Genomic DNA, 18,769 nt, shown 5'->3' on the forward strand with positions numbered 1-18,769 from the left:
GTCATTTTCATACCCTTTTTAGAGCTTACGTATTCCTGGCAAAAAGTATAAAGGTAATCATATTAATTAGCAAATCTAATGTGACATGTATATGTTAGGACAAGGAAAGTCTAATTTTACTTTCTGTAATTGTGGTTACGTAATAAACTCGAATCCAATCCTAACATTAGAAAGATATATTCTGGACATTAATTGTCTCAAATTAGCCCTAAATATTAGTTAAATACATCAACTAAACTGTCTGCTTTATCATCTTTTTTTTTTAAAACAGCAGCCTTAACAGGACGGAGAGTGTGAGAAAGAAGAGCACAAAGAAGAGGAGAGAGAGAGAGAAAGACAAAGAGACTGTTTTTGTGCGTTACCCATTCGAGGAATCAAAGCATCTTTTCTCGAGCTCTCACAAAGGAGAAGAAGACAAGAAGAAGATAAGGCTGAAATTAGGGTTTCATCTCTCTCTTAGATAAGGTAATGCTCAGATTCTCTTACAAAGCTCAACTCTTTCCTTCCTTTTTATGTATGTTGAACCGTTTCTCAGCTTTAGTTCTTTGTCAAATTTCTTGTTGAGCTACTGTAAGTTATGGGTTAGTGGGTGCTTGAATCTTTAGATTGGTAGAACAGTGGAGGCTTTATAGTTAGATCCGTCTCCGTTTGAGAGTGGTTTTTGAGCTGCTTTTTGGGATAATGTGTTAGGGTTCTTATGAATTTAAGCTTCTTTCGTTTGGATCGCGAGTGTTTCTCTTGAGTTTTGTCGGCTAGGGACTTGTCTAGTGTCTGAAAGTTAGGATCTTTCGTGGTCTTCTCTTACTTTTGATACTCACTTTTGCTTCAGATTTACAAAACCTGGGTTCTTCACTGAGATGCTTTGTTTTATTTTTGAGGGTTTCTTTGATTTGTTAGTTCAGAGGGCACTTGTGAGTGAAATGAATCTGTAGATCAGATGATTTGATTATGGTTTTGTGCCTTGGAATCAATCTATGAAACTCTTTAGTGTTCTGTGACAAGTTTTATTTTTCTATGATGGTGTAATGAGTAGAAAATGAACTGATTCAGTTGGTGTGTTTACTTGCAGTGCTGTCCATCTTGGGAGATTAAGTAGCCTGAACCTGGAGATAAGATCTTGGTGCATCTTCTCATAAGAGTGAGTGTTTGGAGATTTTTATGGCTACGAGAACTCTTGTAGTTTGAAGAGAGACTCCCACAAGCTGTGAACCGGGTCATGAATGCGTGGCTAGGGACATGCTCGAACCAAGGGGAGCGGACATACCTTTATTGTTCTTGGTTTTGGTTGTGTTTCCTGTGGTAGCTTACATATTATTAGGTAAATGGAGTGATATTTCTAAAAAGAGAGGGAGGGCTAACTTGCTGGCTCAGATGGCAGCTGAAGAAGCTTTTAGAGCTGAGACCGAAGTTAATGTGAATAGGGGTGTAAGATTTGAGGCTGCGGCTACAGAGAATAGAGGTCTAAGAACCAAGACCAAGGCCGCCGTTTCTGCTGCGAGTGGTGCTGTAAGAGATGATTTTGTGTCTGGTGTGAGTGGGACTGTCGCTGAGCAGAGATATGAGTCTGTGGCTGCTACGTGTGGGGTCCCTGTTAGTAATGAGTTTCATGTATGTGCAAGGTGTTTTAGTCCTGCTAAGACACGCTGCTCGAGATGCAAATCTGTTAGATACTGGTATACTTCCACCTCCCGCTTTGATTTCATATACGTTTAAGAGATATACTTGTTGCAGACAATATAACCAATGAAGGACTTGATTTTTGACGTTTTGCAGCTCTGGGCAGTGCCAAATAATTCACTGGAGGCTAGCTCATAAAGATGAATGTATCCCTGTGGAGGCTTGCTCTTCTTCATCTGAGAGGGCTTCCTTTGAGAATGAGTCTGTTTTGCATGACCAAGACATGGATGCTACAATGTATAGTAACGGTACCAAGCAGAAAGCGAAGGGAAAGACTTCAAAAATCTCTGTAGAATTTGAAAGCTTGGGTATCTCTACACCACAAGCCAACACACAAGGGAGAAAAAGCGTAGGAAAACCAAATTCTTCTAAGTCCAACCGAGAATCATTTAGTGGTGAAGCTGCATGTGCTGGGGGCGATAACAAGAAGGGTCACACTAAACATAAGGTAAGCTAGTTCTTAAACAGTTATGTTGTTTTGCTAAAAGTGGATACGGTTCTTGAAATTTAAACCCAGTGGTTTTTGTGTGCAGTTGAGAAGCAACAGCGCTGCCGTGGAAACAAATTCTAGAAGGCATTCTGTTGATAACTCTTCTATGCAAATGAATGGACAAGCTTTTGTAAGTGGTATGCAAGAAACTTGTGAAAGCAATTTGGGAGCAAGAAGCTCTTTTGGTTGTCCAAACGCACAATATCCTTCAAACGGTGAGACCTAAAGCTAATAAAAGTTACTATAGTTGAGGCTTAATAGAGTTTGAGATTTGCATCTTCTAATGTGGATTGAATTAACAGGGACCAGAACTGCTACTCTGCGCAAATCCGGAGAACAACCATGCACAGAGACGAGTAAGAAGGGACTGGTCCCTGCAGTATCAAGTGAGTGTCTCTGAGATTTTTCTTTAACATAAGAATTTTCTTGTAGTAGCGTCTCATGTTTACATCTATAATCCAGAGACTGTTAGGTCTAAGGATACATGCATTGCTGAAGAAAGCAATGGTATCTCCTCAACCATGGGTTTAATGAAAATGATGGGTTTAAGAAACTCTACAAAGCATGGTGATCGACATCAAAACCTGAGAGTTAGTTCCCTGTCTATATAATTGTCTCTTTGTTAATTCAATTCTATCTCTAGTTTCCTATTTTTCTGAGTCAATGTCTCTTATTTTTCAGATGCTTTTTCCATATGAGGAGTTTGTTAAGTTCTTTCAATGTGAGGTGTTTTACTTATCACCTAGGGGCCTAGTGAATTGTGGAAACAGGTATTGTCTCAGTTTACTTCTCTTTCAATCTTTTAATGGCAAAATTGAGCAAGATTCATTTAGTGTAAATGCCCATATGCTTTCTTAATTTACTATACCTTTTCTTTTCCAGTTGCTATGCAAACGCTGTCTTGCAGTCCTTAACATGCACAAAGCCACTCGTTGCATATTTGCTTCAACGATCACATTCAAGATCTTGTAATACTTTTTCCAATCTTTTCCCAATTCATCGTGTAGCATAGATTTTTACAGGTTTATTTGACCACTTCTGACAGCGATAATGTTAATTCTTTTGAAATAGGTTCTGGGAAAGATTGGTGCCTTATGTGTGAACTTGAGCAACATGTAATGATGCTTAGAGAATCTGGAGGTCCACTTTCTGCTAGCAGAATTCTCTCACAGATGCGGAGTATAAATTGTCAGATTGGTGATGGGAGTCAAGAAGATGCTCATGAGTTCTTAAGGTTTTTCTTCCTAGTCCTTTTCAGATGTGACTTTGTGAATCCTCTCTTCTTAATGCGATTTCAACATTTTAATTTTGATTTCTCTTATCCATTTTACTTGGATGCAGGCTTTTAGTTGCCTCTATGCAATCAATATGTTTGGAGAGACTTGGAGGTGAGACTAAAGTGGATACAAGACTGCAAGAAACAACCTTAGTTCAACATATGTTTGGTGGACGTCTCCGCTCAAAGGTGTTTGAATCTCTTAGCTTTTGATGTATATCTACTTTGATTTTAATTTTTACACATTCTCACTGCTTTGTTTCTCTGAAAACCAGGTGAAATGCTTGAGGTGTGGTCATGAATCAGAAAGATACGAAAACATAATGGATCTCACACTAGAGATATACGGATGGGTAGAATCTCTTCAAGATGCTCTGACTCAGTTTACTAGACCAGAAGATCTCGATGGAGAAAATATGTATAGATGCAGCAGGTTAAATCCAAACTCCATATTGCTTGTTCTTCTTCTTATAGTGGTGTTGAAACTGAATCATCTTGTGAAAACTGTATTTAAAAAAAGGTGCGCTGGATATGTTAAAGCAAGAAAAGAATTGAGCATTCATGAAGCACCAAACATTCTCACAATTGTTCTTAAGAGATTCCAGGTATAAGTTACTTACTACAGATTTTACTCTTGGCTTACTTTTTATTTACCGCTAACAACTCCTTTATGTATGTAGGAAGGAAGATACGGGAAAATAAACAAATGTATAAGCTTTCCTGAAATGCTGGATATGATACCTTTTATGACAAGAACCGGAGATGTTCCTCCACTTTATATGCTTTATGCTGTTATAGTTCACCTGGATACTCTCAACGCATCTTTCTCTGGTCATTACATTTCCTATGTCAAAGATTTGAGAGGCAACTGGTTCAGAATAGATGATTCCGAGGTATAACTCATTTGTATAATGCAGCAAAGCCAAACTGTTTCTGAACTTGTGCAATCTTCTATTATAAACTTTACAGATTCATCAAGTGCCAATGACTCAAGTTATGTCAGAAGGAGCTTATATGTTGTTCTACATGAGGTAAGAACATACCAGTTCTTCATTACAGGGTCACAGATTCTGAGAATATAACCTTTTTTTTGCAGATCGTATCCGCGTCCTCTAAGAGGAGAACACAACGGAAAAGCTCAGGTTCGGCATTCACAGTCACAACCAAGAGACGAGATGAAGGAACAGAGGAAACCAGTTAACCGCTTCAAACCGAGAGCGGACCACCACAAGAACTTTGAGTCATCAAGCGAGTGGTCTCTCTTCACGAGCTCAGACGAAGCTTCATTCACCACAGAATCAACCAGGGACTCTTTCAGCACCGTGGACTACACAGATGGGTGCAACGTCTTAGACTCTTCCTCTCCTTTCTCCATCTTCAACAACTTACGCCACAACGTGGAGCCGTCGCCGCACAACACCGTCGCCTGCAGAATGTTCTCAGGTACCAAGTCAGAAACCCGGTATTTCGTGGAGGAAGAAACGAATCACAACAACACGGTCGTGATGGACTCAGCACCAACATCCCATGACTATTACCAGCAGAGTATGTATGTAAACTATGAGACTAACCCAGGGTTTAACTGTCAGGATCAAACTTACAGTTATGAACAAAACTGGTAGTAGTAGTAGTAGTAGAAGAGAGTAGAGAGGATTCTGTTCTGAACCTCCCATGATTTTTAAATATGTTTAGATCTCTCTTAGGGATACTTAACTCGAGTGCCCTAATCCTTTTTTTTTTGTCTTTATGATATATCTATATTTGGTTCAGGGCAAATGTTCAGTCTCATTTTACCATATTTTTCCTGTTTCTGTATATTCTTACTCTAATTGTGAGCTACACTCAAGCCACCATGTAAGCCGAGTAAATGGAAGTCACTAGTTACCAAACCCTGAAAAAAACTGTGCAGGTGTGTAACCAAATAAACTGCAAACGCAAGTCACTATCTGAAAACACAATAGAAGTTGTTGTCCCTCTTTCATATTTATGTGCTTGAAGCTCTTTAGAATTTAGAAATGTGTAGTAAAGTATAATAACTTTAGAAGACATGATATTTCATTTTCTCTTCTAGTCTACTAAGATACACCTTGGAAGATCTATATCTTGCTTCAAACATGCAATCATTTTCACTAGTATATATGAGAAATAATTTACATATTACTTGTTTTACTATGGCTTGTTTGGACATACCGTCCCCGCCTAAGATCAAGTTGGTAGGAAACTAACAGATTTGGTGAAAAGGAAAGAAAGAGACATGTTTTTGTCATGCTTACCACCTTTGTCCGTTGATAAATATTCTCAACCGCAGACCCAAAAAGATATATATTATTGTTTCCTTCTTATAAAAGAAATGTAAACACACCAAACATTTTCAGATTTAAGCTTTCTTCTTACTTCTTAGAGGGGACAATATAATTGATTCTAGTTTTTGTAAGCCAACCATCATGATCAGTTTCCAAAAAGAATGGATACTTACACTTGTATCGTCGTGAGCCTCTGCATCGCGTTGTTTGCTATCAATCTAGTGTTTTCTTGTTTCACCTGCTTCTCTATTCTTCATAGCTTTGTAACAGATACAAAGCAGGATTTGAATGACCTCAGGAAGAATCTTATTGGGCGAGAAGAAGGTAAACAAGATGATGAGAAGGTAATAATCATTGCAGTCCCAAGAAACAAAGGATTAGCCGACTCCATGGATGGTGATGATTGTGGTGGCCAAGATTGCTCCCAGGATATTTGTACTTGTTGAAGAAAGTTTGGTTTCTATTTTCATTACACAATACTTAAAATCATGTTTTGCAATTTTTCTTTGATCATTCATACTTGTGAATGGTTCAATACCAGGGCTGAGACTTGAGAGTAGGAGCATCACATCCATAGAAATATCCTGAATATTTTCATTCTTTCATTGTGTATGAGTGTATCATGAGAGAAATAGTCTCAAATTATGTATGTATTATAGTCTCAAATTCACCATGTTTGATACATGGCTCTGTAATGAAATTTGTTTTCTTGATGTTATTGAATTTCTATGGAAACTTGAAATAATAATTCATTTTTCTTATCATAATTAACTTCTCAAAGTCTATTTTTCTCTGGAAGCTAAGAATTAAAGGCAAAGGGCCAAAGCACTTTTAGACGGAGAAAAAGAAGAGAGAACAAATTACACTCATCGAAACTCGAAAGTAATATAAAGCTTTAACAATAATGAAGTTGATAGTTGACAATAAAAACACTAATTTCGAAATTAAAAAAAAAGAGTTTATTATACAGGCAGATTTCTGAATTTTCTCCATTTTTTATAAATTTTGTTCCCTAATTATAAAATAAAGAAAAAATAATTGAAGGTTACATAAATCATTTGTTGATAATTGATTAGTTAGATGGATAAGATACCAATGTGAAGCCTTAATGATCAAGAGCAATTAGCTAATGTCATAAATCATAATCTTTCCCACGAACCCCGAAGCTTCGATTATTGATGACTAGGGGTTGGCCCGCCCTACGGGCGGGTGATTTTACACTAAAATAATTTTATATCAAAATAAATTTTTATGTTATAAAATATTTGAAATTTTATTTTTACTGGATATAATAAATGTAATCTCTTTTTATTCTAAAATTATATTTTAAATTTTATTAGATTTTGTTGGTTTTGAATTAAAAAGACCACTAACAATTCTATTTTGTCAGAAAACACAAAATTATTAAATTAAAAATTAAGGAAAATATAATTTTTTATATTTTTTATATTTTTTTATATTTTTTATATTTGATTTTCATTTCAGTTTGATGTAATTGAAGAAATCTAAAGTAAGAACAACTAATATATTTTTTATTTCTAAGAGTATCAGACTTTAATATTATTACAACAACTAATTTTTCACGATAATAAATTAATACAACCACCTCCAAGCTAAATCAATTTAAAATCAAATCTAATGTGATAAAATTATAAAAAAAAGTTATATTTTAAAGTAATATATGAATAGTTTCAATGATGTCATAAATAATCATTACAATATATTATGTAACAACAAATGATGTTTTATAATATATGTTTGTTTCAGTTTATATTAGATTTTCAATTTATAATGAAAATTTTCTGTAGTTTCTAATGTTTGACTAATTATGTTTTTGTAGATTATTTTAGCATTGGTTGAACTTTTTATAAAAAAAAATTGTTGGAAATTTCCCTCATGCTAATTGAAAATATTTTTATGGTGTTATATTTAATATAAGTTCTCATTTTTTATATTGTAAGCTAACAATTTGGATGTATGGTTTGGCCAATTATTTTTTTCAAGTATTTCAATTTTGTCTAAACATCACTTGAAACAATTTGGTTGTCTCTATGGCATTCGGTTTTTGGTTTGATTCCGATTTGTTTTTCCGGTTTTTGTTTTTTTTTGTTACAAAGAAAAACTATTTAATTATTTATGAATTTCAGATTGGCTATTTTGGTTTTTGTTTCGGTTTGGATAACGATGGTAGAAACTGACTAATATCCTATAAATTCTGCGTCCACTTCGGGTTCGGTTGGGTTTTTTTTGGATAATTCGGTAAAAAAGAGTTTTTTTTAATATTATTCAGATAAACTATATGTATTATTTGAGTAAAAATATTTGTTATAATCTATTGGGTGTTCGTGTTTTTTGTTACATTTGAAAGTGATGATAGCGTAATTTTTTTTGACTTTATAAAATTTTGTCTGTGAAAAAACTACTGGAGTATAAATTTGATGTGTTGACAGTGAGGTTGTATATTCGATTAGTTGATTTAGTTTATACAACAAAATAATTTAATTGTGTATATTAAGATAAATCGTTTGGTGAGATAGGATACAATTTGTATTGTTGTTAGGAAATTGGACAAATCTGCTCTACTCGTTCGGTTTCGCATGTTTCACATCAATTCTGATTCAAATTTTGACTTACTTGACTCGCGAGGAGCCAATATTACACTCGCACTTGTTTAAGTCATAATAAACACTCGTTAAAAAAAAATCCTCGAAGCAATGAGCCAGCTTTACTTTAATTAAAATGAATCCCGTTTAAGTCATAATAAATACTATTAAAAAAGTTACATGGCTGAATTAATGCAAAACTATATCCTCATTACAGGAAAGAATCAAAAGTTGACTATTAAGCGTTCCTTTTCAAAGATTACAACATTAAGACTATTAAGCTGACTTGAATCGTTTCTCTACTCTCAGAGTTGCTATTTGCTAATCTGGTGAAGTCGTCGTTTAGTAGCTGGATTCTTTTCGCAAATGAAAAAACAGAAAGAAACAAAACCAAGATTAAAAAAATAATAGTAATAGATAAGAAAGACAAAATAAAGTTCTCCTTTATTATCAGTACAGTCAATGAGCGTTCTTTCCGCCATAGAACTTCTCTGAGGAAAAACCCAATAGAGATCCAACTTATTACCATGGAGACTCCTATGGCTTCTCTTCATTGTCTCTATCCTCTGATCTTCTTCTTCTGCAGAATCTATTTTATAAACTTGTATTTATCATATGCTATCATGCATCTTCATAGTAAGACATCGGTTATCTTTGTTCTATATTCTTAATGACAATGATTTAATCCAATTGAGTTCTGTAACGGTACCGGCTTTACATCAGTGGTCAGAAGAGCAGCCGGCGATTCGAAACAGACAGTTGCATCCAACAGAGATTTGCCGGGATTAATCATCTCCCCGTCATAACTTTTGTCTCCATCACGGATTCAATAAGCATCCTCTGGAACAGAATGCCATTTGTGAATCATATCCACAGTTTCCGGAATCTATATACTGGTCCACGCTGAAGCTACCTCTTCCTACGCCGGAAATTTCTCAGAGAAATCTGTTGCCGTAAAATCCTACCATTTAGAACGATGATCGATTCAACGATCATGTTATCGACTGGATATCCAAACCATTTTCTTAGATATTGCCGTACCACCACAGCTTAAGTGACCGTCGCGAACACTCTTGATTCTTCATAGAGAGTGACCTTGAGGATTTTGTTGCGATAGGACTGATCATTGCAAGAGACAAACACATTTATAGTCGAAGCTTGAGGAGGTTATCTTGGCAGATGCTAATGCCTATTTAATTCCAGAGAGTGGGAGGAGTGGTATAGAATACGTAATGATGGTGATAAAGACGCTAACTGAAGACGTTACAGAGAGATGAAGGTCGGAAATGGTGAAATCTGAAAAGACACGGCGATTCGCTCTGCAAATCTGCCAGCAAAAGTGATGCAAATCCTAACTAAAGTTGGGCCTCCTATGAAAAACAATAAAAGCCCATTTCATTAATTATATTATTAATTGTTAGCCCAAATTAAAATACACTTTGCGAGAAAGCTTATTCGTATGATTAACAAAGGAAGACACGTGTCAAAGAATGCCCCATGCTGAATAATGATGTGGAGTGCTGAGGTGAGAGAAAACTCTATTTTATTATTATAGATAAGTTGATAACCCACCACCACATGTTTCTTAACCTGATTTTATAAACTATATAAATACTAATTAATCGTATTAATTAAATACCCTAGTCAAACATCTCAGTCGGTGGTTGATAATGCACCTAATAATACCTCCGGGTCCAAATTGAAACTTACACATTATATCGGGTCTAAACGCAAATAAATAAAAACTTGAAAAAGACTTTTTCTTCCAATTGTTTCAACGCGTTGCAAAATATCTCAATCTCGATTTGAGACGAAAAGGAAGAGAAGCTGAAGCTAAAGATGGGTCAAGGAGAAGAAGACAAAAGCAAAGGCTTCGCTGATGAAGCAGGCACCCATCATCAGTACGGTACGTTTCAAGGCGTTTCCAATTACCCTCCTCCGCGGCCGCAGAACTCTCCTCCGGTCACTGGGTTTCCTCAGCCTTCTGCTCCGCCTCGAGTCTACGATTCCGCCCCTCCTCATTACGCCCATGGTTATCAAACCGTTCCGGGTATAGCTTCTCTTTGCTGAATTGGATTTGCTGATTGCAGATTTGGGGATTTAGGTTTTGGATTTTGGTGAAATTGATGACGATCATGAATCTTATTCCTCAGTAATTTTTTCAATTGGGTGTTTGTTTTGTGATAATTTGATCACAAGATCGTGTAGAAACGAATTTAGGGTTTGTGTAATTTGAGCAATAGATATTAAAGTTTGGAGCTTTGGATAGAATTCAACAATTTGAGCAAATGATTTTAAAGTTTGGAGCTTTGAGTTGAATTTAGGGTTTGTATGATCAACAATTTGAGATTTTAAAGTTTTTGGAGGTTTAGGTTCTAGCAGTAGTTAATTGTTTTTGGTTTGTGTTATATAGTATGTAAAGTACGTTGTTGTGTCATGTCTCATTCTCTTCTCTTCTTGTTCAAGTCTAAAGCAAGAGCATGGATCGGTGCCTCTTCATCTGTTCTTATGTTTTAACGTATCTTGTTGTTCTCTGTTTTCAGTACATGGTATTGCTGAAGGAAGACCTGTGCATGTGCGACAACGCCGCCTTCCTTGCTGTGGAATTGGTCTTGGATGGTTCCTGTAAGTTCCTCTTTGTTTTCAACAATGTCCTAGTAACACAATCCACACCAAGATCTTACTTGTTAGTTTTGTATTTGATCTTGTTGAAGGTTCATAGTTGGGTTTTTCCTTGGAGCAATCCCTTGGTACGTCGGAATGTTCATCATGATAGTTGGAAGGAGGATCGACCACAGGGAGAAGCCAGGATACATTGCTTGCACCATCGCTGTAAGTTTGTTCAGATACTATATGATGTCTTTTGTGTTTGTTCTTGGATTGCATTGGGGATCTGATCAAAATGATTGATGCATGTGTAAAAAATACTTTCAGGCTATACTTGCAACAATTGCTGTGATTCTTGGTGTAACTAAAGGAGCAGAAGACTGGTGATCAATCAAAACTATGTTTGTGGTCAAGTCAGAACGTTTGTATAGGTGTCAGACAAACATTTCGTCTTGTATTTTATTATATTCGTGCTGCTTGAAGAAAGACAAAAAGGTGTAAACTTAATAAAAAGATATGAGTTAAGTTATTTGCAAGAAAATAAGATTGAAGATGGTTTTATCATATGGTTATCCAGAGACAGTTGCATTGTTTTGCATCCTCAGGAGTTACAAGGAACCATCCTCCATCTTCCTGGGCCAACAGCTTTTGGTTCACCGAGTCTATAACTACACTCACATTCCCAAATCCATAAATCTGAAGACCATTGTGCGATCTATTCGGTTTAGGTTTGAAAAGCAAACCCTTCTCATATGCAATAGCTTCCAAGATTTCTTTCAAACTCAGCACCTCAGTGTTATACAGATGAATCACTAGGATGGTAAGCATCAAGAACATCACTCAATTTCATCTGAATGATTTGATACAAAAATTTCAACTTCTGACCAAGTATTGGCAACCAAGGGTGCACCCAAACATGGATGGCAACAAGCCAACAAGCTTCCTTTCGTGGGTCCCAAAGACTCCACAGCAGTTGACAGTTTAGGCAGCACTACTGTGCCCAAAATCGTACCAAGATGGATGAAGGCAGTAAACTTTTGTTTCTTTTATATATTCATCTAATTTCAAATCTTTCTTTCTTCGGATAAAGTCAATATTTTTTTGGTTCACACAGTAATTACTAATTAGTATAAAGTCAAGAATTTTAGGAATATTTTGTTTTCTCTTACCAACTTTTGTTTTTTCCAACAATACCTTCTCAGCTGTTTTTTAAGAAGAGTTTCTATATTCGGTATGAACCAACCAAAATCACTTTTATTCTGTACAAACGACACAGATTTGGAGTTTTGGACTATAACACAAAGAAAGGGACGTCCCACCCTTTTAAATGTTATAACAAACAAAAGTCGGAGCCGACGATGACTCAACTTTTAGTTGATTTATTCAAAAACGTTGTTATAATGTTGAAGTTAATTAATGACTAAACTTGTATCCTCACAGTAGAGAAATATGTGTAGACATGACGCCATATAATCGCATGCATTGGTTGAACCATGCAATTTAGTAAATGATAATGACCCTAGTCTACACGTAATTTGATTATATTTAAAATTAAAATTAATTGATATGGTTGGACAAACAGATATACGATTAATAGTACTATATCACATGCGTTTCTTAAAAGAGTTAGATTGCTATTCATCGTCTCCATAGAACAAAGCCACCTGGTTCCATACTTTTTGTCTGCGACTAAGTTAACTTTAACTAGAAAATCAGTATCATTGGTGATTAACTACTTTTCTAAGTTTAACACTTAATAAAATTAAGGGTTAATTTCAAATTATCTACCTAAATGTCACTCATGAAAATTGAAAGGGAAATATTTATTAAATATTGAAATTAAGGTGAGAATTGCGTGAGAACTCTCCTTTCTCTAACGTAGGTACTTACGACACCGTTAAAAAAGTAGGTAATTACGACGAAAACAGACGCAAACAAAAAGAGAAGAAAGTAAATCTGGAAGTATTCAGTATATTAAGTTTCAAAAAAAGAAGTATTTAGTATATTAGAAAATGAATAATAATTTTTAAAAAAGAAATACACTAAATTATGTCAAAAAAAGGAAATACACTAAATACTCATGCAATAAAGGCTAAAGCCACATGCATGTAGCGTAAGGAAGACAAAATTTAATTTTTGGAAACAGCAAAGAGCTTGTTGTTATAAATTCATTGCCATACATCGAATTATTACATATATCTTCTCTATATAATATACACAGCTGCCTCCAAAATATGTAGTCAACTTATGAGACTATTAAGCATCATCATTATAGTCTTGTCTCCTTTCTCTTCCTCTCTTCCTCTTTTCTCTTCATAGATCAAGAACGTAACTAAAAATAAAGATGATTGAGATAACTGCAGTAAGAAAAGTGTTCTTGATCGGGTTCTTGATCTTGATACTAAACTGGGTATGGAGAGCTGTGAATTGGGTTTGGTTAAGGCCAAAGAGACTGGAGAAGTATCTGAAGAAACAAGGTTTTTCTGGGAACTCTTACAGAGTTTTGATGGGAGACATAAGTGAGAGTAATAAGATGGATCAAGTTGCTCACTCTCTTCCTCTCCCTCTCACCGCCGATTTTGTCCCTCGAATGATGCCTTTTCTCCATCACACTGTTCTAAACCATGGTATGATCCATTTAACTCAACATATTTCTCATGTTTTAGGTGCTTTTGTATAGTCCCTGGAGAGAAAATGTGAATCTAAGTAAACAAGAACCAACTTAATTATAACTTGGTCTAGTGTTAGATTCATAATTTATTTTTTATTAGTTTGGTTAGGATCTCATCTTCTTCATCTTGAGTTTCTATTATTTTCAAGCTATGAACAGAGAGGGACTCAGAGCAAGGGCTACAAGAGTTAACTGTGTATACATATTATTATGGTTTTGTTTGCACACTTGGATAATTAAGATCTAAATCTGATAGATATATATATTATGGTTATCATCGAAATCTAGTTCGCGTATAGTAAAATAATCAAATTACTTCTCCAAGACATCATTCTTGTATGTGTTTTGTTTCATATATAAGATTAGTTGAACTAAATTTTAACAAATGGTAATAATCAATTTATGTTATTTTTATTATGATAGGGAAGAAGTGTTTCACATGGTACGGACCGTACCCGAACGTGACAGTAATGGATCCAGAGACACTACGAGAGATAATGTCGAGACATGAACTCTTTCCAAAACCAAAGATTGGGTATCAAGTTTTCCTCAGTGGTCTTCTCAATCACGAAGGTCCTACTTGGTCCAAACATCGAAGCATTCTTAATCCTGCTTTTCGTATCGACAGTTTGAAGGTATTTTTATTATTTTGGTAAAGTGGTGTGACGAATGAATATGCCAAGAGAAAGAAGGCTATATAGGTTTAAAGAGTTTTCTGTATATTTACTGAGATTACAATAGTAGATATTAGAGAACATACCAACATAATATACAGGTATTATGCATGCTCATTTTGACTCCAATAACTATTTTTAAAAAATAATGTTTTTTTTAATCTCTGACATAAAGTGAAATTCATGGACGTCATTTTCGTCATTCTTTTGATTTGCATCAGTTTCATTCCATTTTCCACCTTTTCCGAAAAAGAAAGTCAGATCAGTTACGTCTGAGGATTTTGATCACTTAAACAACAATAGATAAATTTAAAAATAACTAAAAAGGTATTTATAGAAAAAAGAATAAACAGAGAACAAGACCACAAAGAACTAGAAGCCAGCACCAACTATAGAAGTCTAAAAGCGAAAGAAGAAAAAATGCCAAAAAGGCGCATTACAAAAATATAAAATTTCAAATCAAGAATTTCTAACACATCATCATTTTGTTAGGCTATCATTTCAACAAACAGAAAATAATATCAATGAATAAATGGGGATATTAATATATCAAAAACCCATGTTTGTAAATTTTTGTATGAGACTGGTTTTAGTTTTTTTTTCAACTGAAATCATATTTATATTTTTCATGTTTTCAAAATGGACAGAGCATACTTCCAGCATTCAACTCGAGTTGCAAAGAGATGCTAGAAGAATGGGAGAAACTAGCTTCACCAAAAGGAACAGTGGAACTTGATGCATGGACTTACTGTCATGACGTAGCCAGAAACATGCTTGCTCGTGCTTCTTTTGGTGATTCCTACAAAGATGGCATCAATATCTTCCAAATCCACCAAGAACAGATCGATCTTAGTCTCCAAACTATTCGTTCCGTTTATATTCCTGGATCAAAGTACGTTAAATTTGATTTTAATATATTTTGATGAGTCAACCCTTTTTAATATTTGCAAATTTTAACAGATTTTTACCAACAAAGTTCAACAAGAGGTTGAGAGAAACCGAAAGGGACATGAGGGCTATGTTTAAAGCTATGATTGAGACCAAAGAGAAGGAGATACAGAGAGGAAGAGATACCAACAAGAACGGTGACTTGCTGTGCTCCATGTTGGCTTCGAATACAAAACAGATAAAAGAACAAGGACCAGCTTCAGGGCTGAGCCTTGACGATCTTATAGACGACTGCAAGGCTTTCTATCTAGCTGGTCAAAGCGTGACTGCTTCATTGTTTGTTTGGACACTTGTTGCTCTAAGCCAACACCAAGAATGGCAACACAAAGCAAGAGACGAGATCTCTAAGGCGTTTGGTAACAACGAGCCAGGTTTTGAAGGACTAGGCCACCTTAAAGTTGTAAGTAGACATTTTTAAAACCTATCAGACAACCATAAAAAGGGTTATTTATAATTTTTGTTTTCTTTTGATTTGGACCATTATTATTAGGTATCAATGATCCTTCATGAAGTTCTAAGATTCTACTCACCAGCTTACTTCACATGTCGAATAACAAATCAAGAAGTGAAGCTAGAGAGGTTCTCTTTACCCGAAGGAGTTGTGATCACTATACCAATGATCTTGGTGCACCATGATCCTGATCTTTGGGGAGAGGATGTGAAACAGTTTAAGCCTGAGAGATTTGTCAATGGTGTTGCAAGCGCAACCAAAGGAAGACTCTCTTTCTTGCCGTTTGGCTCGGGACCTCGGACATGTATTGGCCAAAACTTCTCGATGTTGCAAGCTAAGCTCTTTGTGGCAAAGGTTCTTCAAATGTTTAGTGTGGAGCTCTCTCCATCATATACTCATGCTCCTTTCCCAGCTGCAACTACATTCCCACAACATGGAGTTCATTTGATCATTAGAAAAGTGTAGATGATGTAGAAGGTGGTGTAGTAAGTGCAGTTTGAAATTTTATTTGGTACTTTTATATATAGCAGATTATAATCTATAGATATTACAATGTAAACTGTTTTTTATTACTCCTTTTATGACACAGAATAACAAATATTGTGTGTATCTAAAAAAAATTGTGTGTATATAAAAAAAAAATTGTGTGTATAAACCAACAAAAGTGTTACACTTCCCTTTGTCAAATCAATCCTTTCAAAATAATACATCATCATATCCTCAAGAGATAATATATCCTTTATTTTCTTGTTTTCTTAATCGATATATAAAAATGAAATAAAGAACACAAATATAATTGCTTGGTGTCATATATATTAATGCGTCTCTTTTTGGAGGTAACCTCTAATCAGGTCAATCATGAAATGATTTGTTATGCTATCTTCGCTTAACTGTATAATTTGTTTTAATGCAGTGCAGAGTTTATTGTAGTAAATTTTATTATTTTTTCCATATGGAATTACTCACAAAAAGAGGAGCTGACGAATCTAGAGAAACAAGATAGATAAGTAAATTACAATTATTGTTAAGATTAGGTAAATAGATTCATACTATTTTATTAATCAAAGCTGCTTCTTTATGAAAAAAAAACTATGAAGAATTCTACGGAAGTCTGTAATATCATCCATGTCACTCCTCACATACGCATAGTCTCGCAGCAAATGACAAATCCAAGCAAAGATAACCATATAACTAAGTTAAAACACACATGATTCCTTGGACGACAAACAAACATACACAAACGAGCTTGTCTCCTATCTTCTTTTTACTTTATTTGGTTCTGATCAAGTTTGAAGGATCCCTTAGAACATATTTAGGCAGTTCATACTTGGAACCTGCAAAAAGTCAAGACCTCAACTACTAAACCAATAACCTTTTAGAGAAAAATTAGATTTATTTTATTTTATTTTATTTTATTTTACCTTTCTCATCGTAACAAATGGTGAGGTCATTGTTGTGAACAATCACACCAGCACTCTCGATTATGGTTTGCGCAAGAGATAAGTCCTCTTCTTCTGCTGCAGCTCTTAACGCATCCCAGATCTCTAAAAGTTGTGAACACTTTGCATAAATGGAGAGAGTATATACATCTATAAATGTGTTTTATTTTCGGGTTTAATGTTGATCATCACCTTTCTTGCCTCCATAATGAGGAGCTGTGTCCCAAAACTCCTCTCTCATCTGTGTGAGCTCTGCTCTTGATATTGGCTGAGGATGTTTCCATGATTTTGGTCTTCTAATCTTTTCCTTTCTCCCTACAAACACACAAAATCACATCACACACCACATATACATGCTCCTATATGTGATGCCCTAAAACAGTGAATGGAAGCCTAGAAACTAAGAATAATCAGAAGATGTGTGTGCATATGATCTTACTATCACTTTGATCCGATTCATATCTTTATTAACCTCTAGATAGAGAAGAGAGAGTGATGGAGTACCTTCTGCCTTGGCTGTTGAACTAGAGCAACCCATTTGTCTTCCTTTGATAACCAACAACGAATGAAAAGAGAGAGAGGCAAAGCTGTAAAGATTTGTAGACACGTAGAAGAGAAAGAGAGATTTTTTTATTTGTAGAGATGAGAGACAATGGTTTGCGTTATCTCGTGAATCACAAGGGTTGATCTATTTCTTCTTTTTCAATACATAATGTTTGGTCTGTTCAGAGTGGGAAACTCGTGAGCCACAAATGTGTGGTAGTTTGGAATTTCATCATCTACCTAATTATGGTTAAAGATAAGATCATACTTTTTTTACTACACAATATCTTATAGGATATTTCATGCTATATATAACACATATGTAATACCTATATATATGTAAAGCATATATTGTAGAGAATGTTTCTAGATATCCTTCTTAATCTATTCTATACATAAACTTTTAATCTAATCCAAAATGAGTTGCTTGTTTTTCATTATACAAAAAAAGTTTGATTGTTTTTCCTCTTTTTGCTGGTATTTAATTCTAAACCTGGCGACGAACAGAGTTGTTTTGAAATGTTAAGAAATTACTTGTTGGTGTCATTTTTCATGTACACATTGTGTTGTCCCTTATTTTTAGATGAACACAGCGTGTCGTTTGAAAGGAGAAACTATTCATACTTCTACCGACATGCAGTTTTTTTTTTTGAGAAAGGCTTTACCGACATGCAGTTTCCAACCCTTCTATTACACTAGAATATGAATTAGTGCTGTGTAATGTGTATAGAGACGAAGCCATGATTTTTTTAAAGTAGGAATAACTTTCGGACTTAGGTGTGAATTAATATGCCAAGTCAGCTTATCCTAACCATTGAAACTATGACCGTGGCATATATATCCCCTACAAAACAACCAAATAAGATTCCAAACAACGGTTCCTTTTAGATTTAAATGTGTGAATATGGACCAATCAAGCTGTGTGTGTGGTCATGTCAGATCAAGCTGGCCGATGTCGTTATTTACTATACCATGCAAAGTGTGAGTAAACTTCAATTGATAGATCATTATCAAAGAAACTAAGACTAATGGGTTTTCTTCTAAGTAATACGCACCATCCATCAATGTTATAAAAGTTAAATTGGTA

The 18,769-nt window shown here is 35.1% G+C and overlaps 5 protein-coding genes across 6 annotated transcripts; 4 read left to right on the forward strand and 1 right to left on the reverse strand.

Annotated features, from left to right (window-relative positions):
* The first annotated feature begins 233 nt into the window (after window positions 1–233).
* Window positions 234–5,258, forward strand: LOC103835972 (ubiquitin carboxyl-terminal hydrolase 15). 2 transcript variants are annotated; one of them, XM_009112178.3, is made up of 15 exons: window positions 234–465; window positions 1,070–1,673; window positions 1,774–2,125; window positions 2,211–2,382; window positions 2,470–2,553; window positions 2,630–2,757; window positions 2,849–2,937; window positions 3,050–3,135; window positions 3,239–3,401; window positions 3,509–3,632; window positions 3,719–3,876; window positions 3,964–4,048; window positions 4,124–4,336; window positions 4,413–4,474; window positions 4,540–5,258. In XM_009112178.3, exons 2-15 carry the CDS (start codon window positions 1,237–1,239, stop codon window positions 5,063–5,065), a joined length of 2,679 nt encoding a protein of 892 aa, XP_009110426.2. In that variant the 5' UTR covers window positions 234–465; window positions 1,070–1,236; the 3' UTR covers window positions 5,066–5,258. The 2 variants fall into 2 exon arrangements, with proteins under 2 accessions (XP_009110426.2, XP_009110427.2); XM_009112179.3 differs by lacking the exon at window positions 234–465 and adding an exon at window positions 509–570.
* A 224-nt stretch (window positions 5,259–5,482) lies between these two features.
* LOC103835973 lies at window positions 5,483–6,487 on the forward strand. The gene has a single exon (XM_009112180.3). The coding sequence runs from the start codon at window positions 5,908–5,910 to the stop codon at window positions 6,190–6,192; it is 285 nt and encodes a 94-aa protein (XP_009110428.1). The 5' UTR covers window positions 5,483–5,907; the 3' UTR covers window positions 6,193–6,487.
* Window positions 6,488–10,119: 3,632 nt separating this feature from the next.
* Window positions 10,120–11,520, forward strand: LOC103835974 (60S ribosomal protein L18a-like protein). The gene is made up of 4 exons (XM_009112181.2): window positions 10,120–10,399; window positions 10,893–10,974; window positions 11,064–11,181; window positions 11,284–11,520. The coding sequence occupies exons 1-4, from the start codon at window positions 10,189–10,191 to the stop codon at window positions 11,341–11,343; spliced, it is 471 nt and encodes a 156-aa protein (XP_009110429.1). The 5' UTR covers window positions 10,120–10,188; the 3' UTR covers window positions 11,344–11,520.
* Window positions 11,521–13,300: 1,780 nt separating this feature from the next.
* LOC103835976 (cytochrome P450 72C1) lies at window positions 13,301–16,300 on the forward strand. Its single transcript, XM_009112182.3, has 5 exons — window positions 13,301–13,583; window positions 14,051–14,262; window positions 14,949–15,193; window positions 15,262–15,649; window positions 15,740–16,300. Exons 1-5 carry the CDS (start codon window positions 13,301–13,303, stop codon window positions 16,163–16,165), a joined length of 1,554 nt encoding a protein of 517 aa, XP_009110430.1. The 3' UTR covers window positions 16,166–16,300.
* Window positions 16,301–16,704: 404 nt separating this feature from the next.
* Window positions 16,705–17,924, reverse strand: LOC103835977 (ubiquitin domain-containing protein 2). The gene is made up of 4 exons (XM_009112183.3): window positions 17,644–17,924; window positions 17,332–17,454; window positions 17,122–17,244; window positions 16,705–17,034 (listed from the first exon to the last, which is right to left on the reverse strand). Exons 1-4 carry the CDS (start codon window positions 17,675–17,677, stop codon window positions 16,970–16,972), a joined length of 345 nt encoding a protein of 114 aa, XP_009110431.1. The 5' UTR covers window positions 17,678–17,924; the 3' UTR covers window positions 16,705–16,969.
* Window positions 17,925–18,769: the final 845 nt, after the last annotated feature.

This window comes from Brassica rapa, chromosome A08 (assembly GCF_000309985.2).
Source record: "Brassica rapa cultivar Chiifu-401-42 chromosome A08, CAAS_Brap_v3.01, whole genome shotgun sequence".
Classification (NCBI taxonomy): Eukaryota; Viridiplantae; Streptophyta; class Magnoliopsida; order Brassicales; family Brassicaceae; genus Brassica; species Brassica rapa.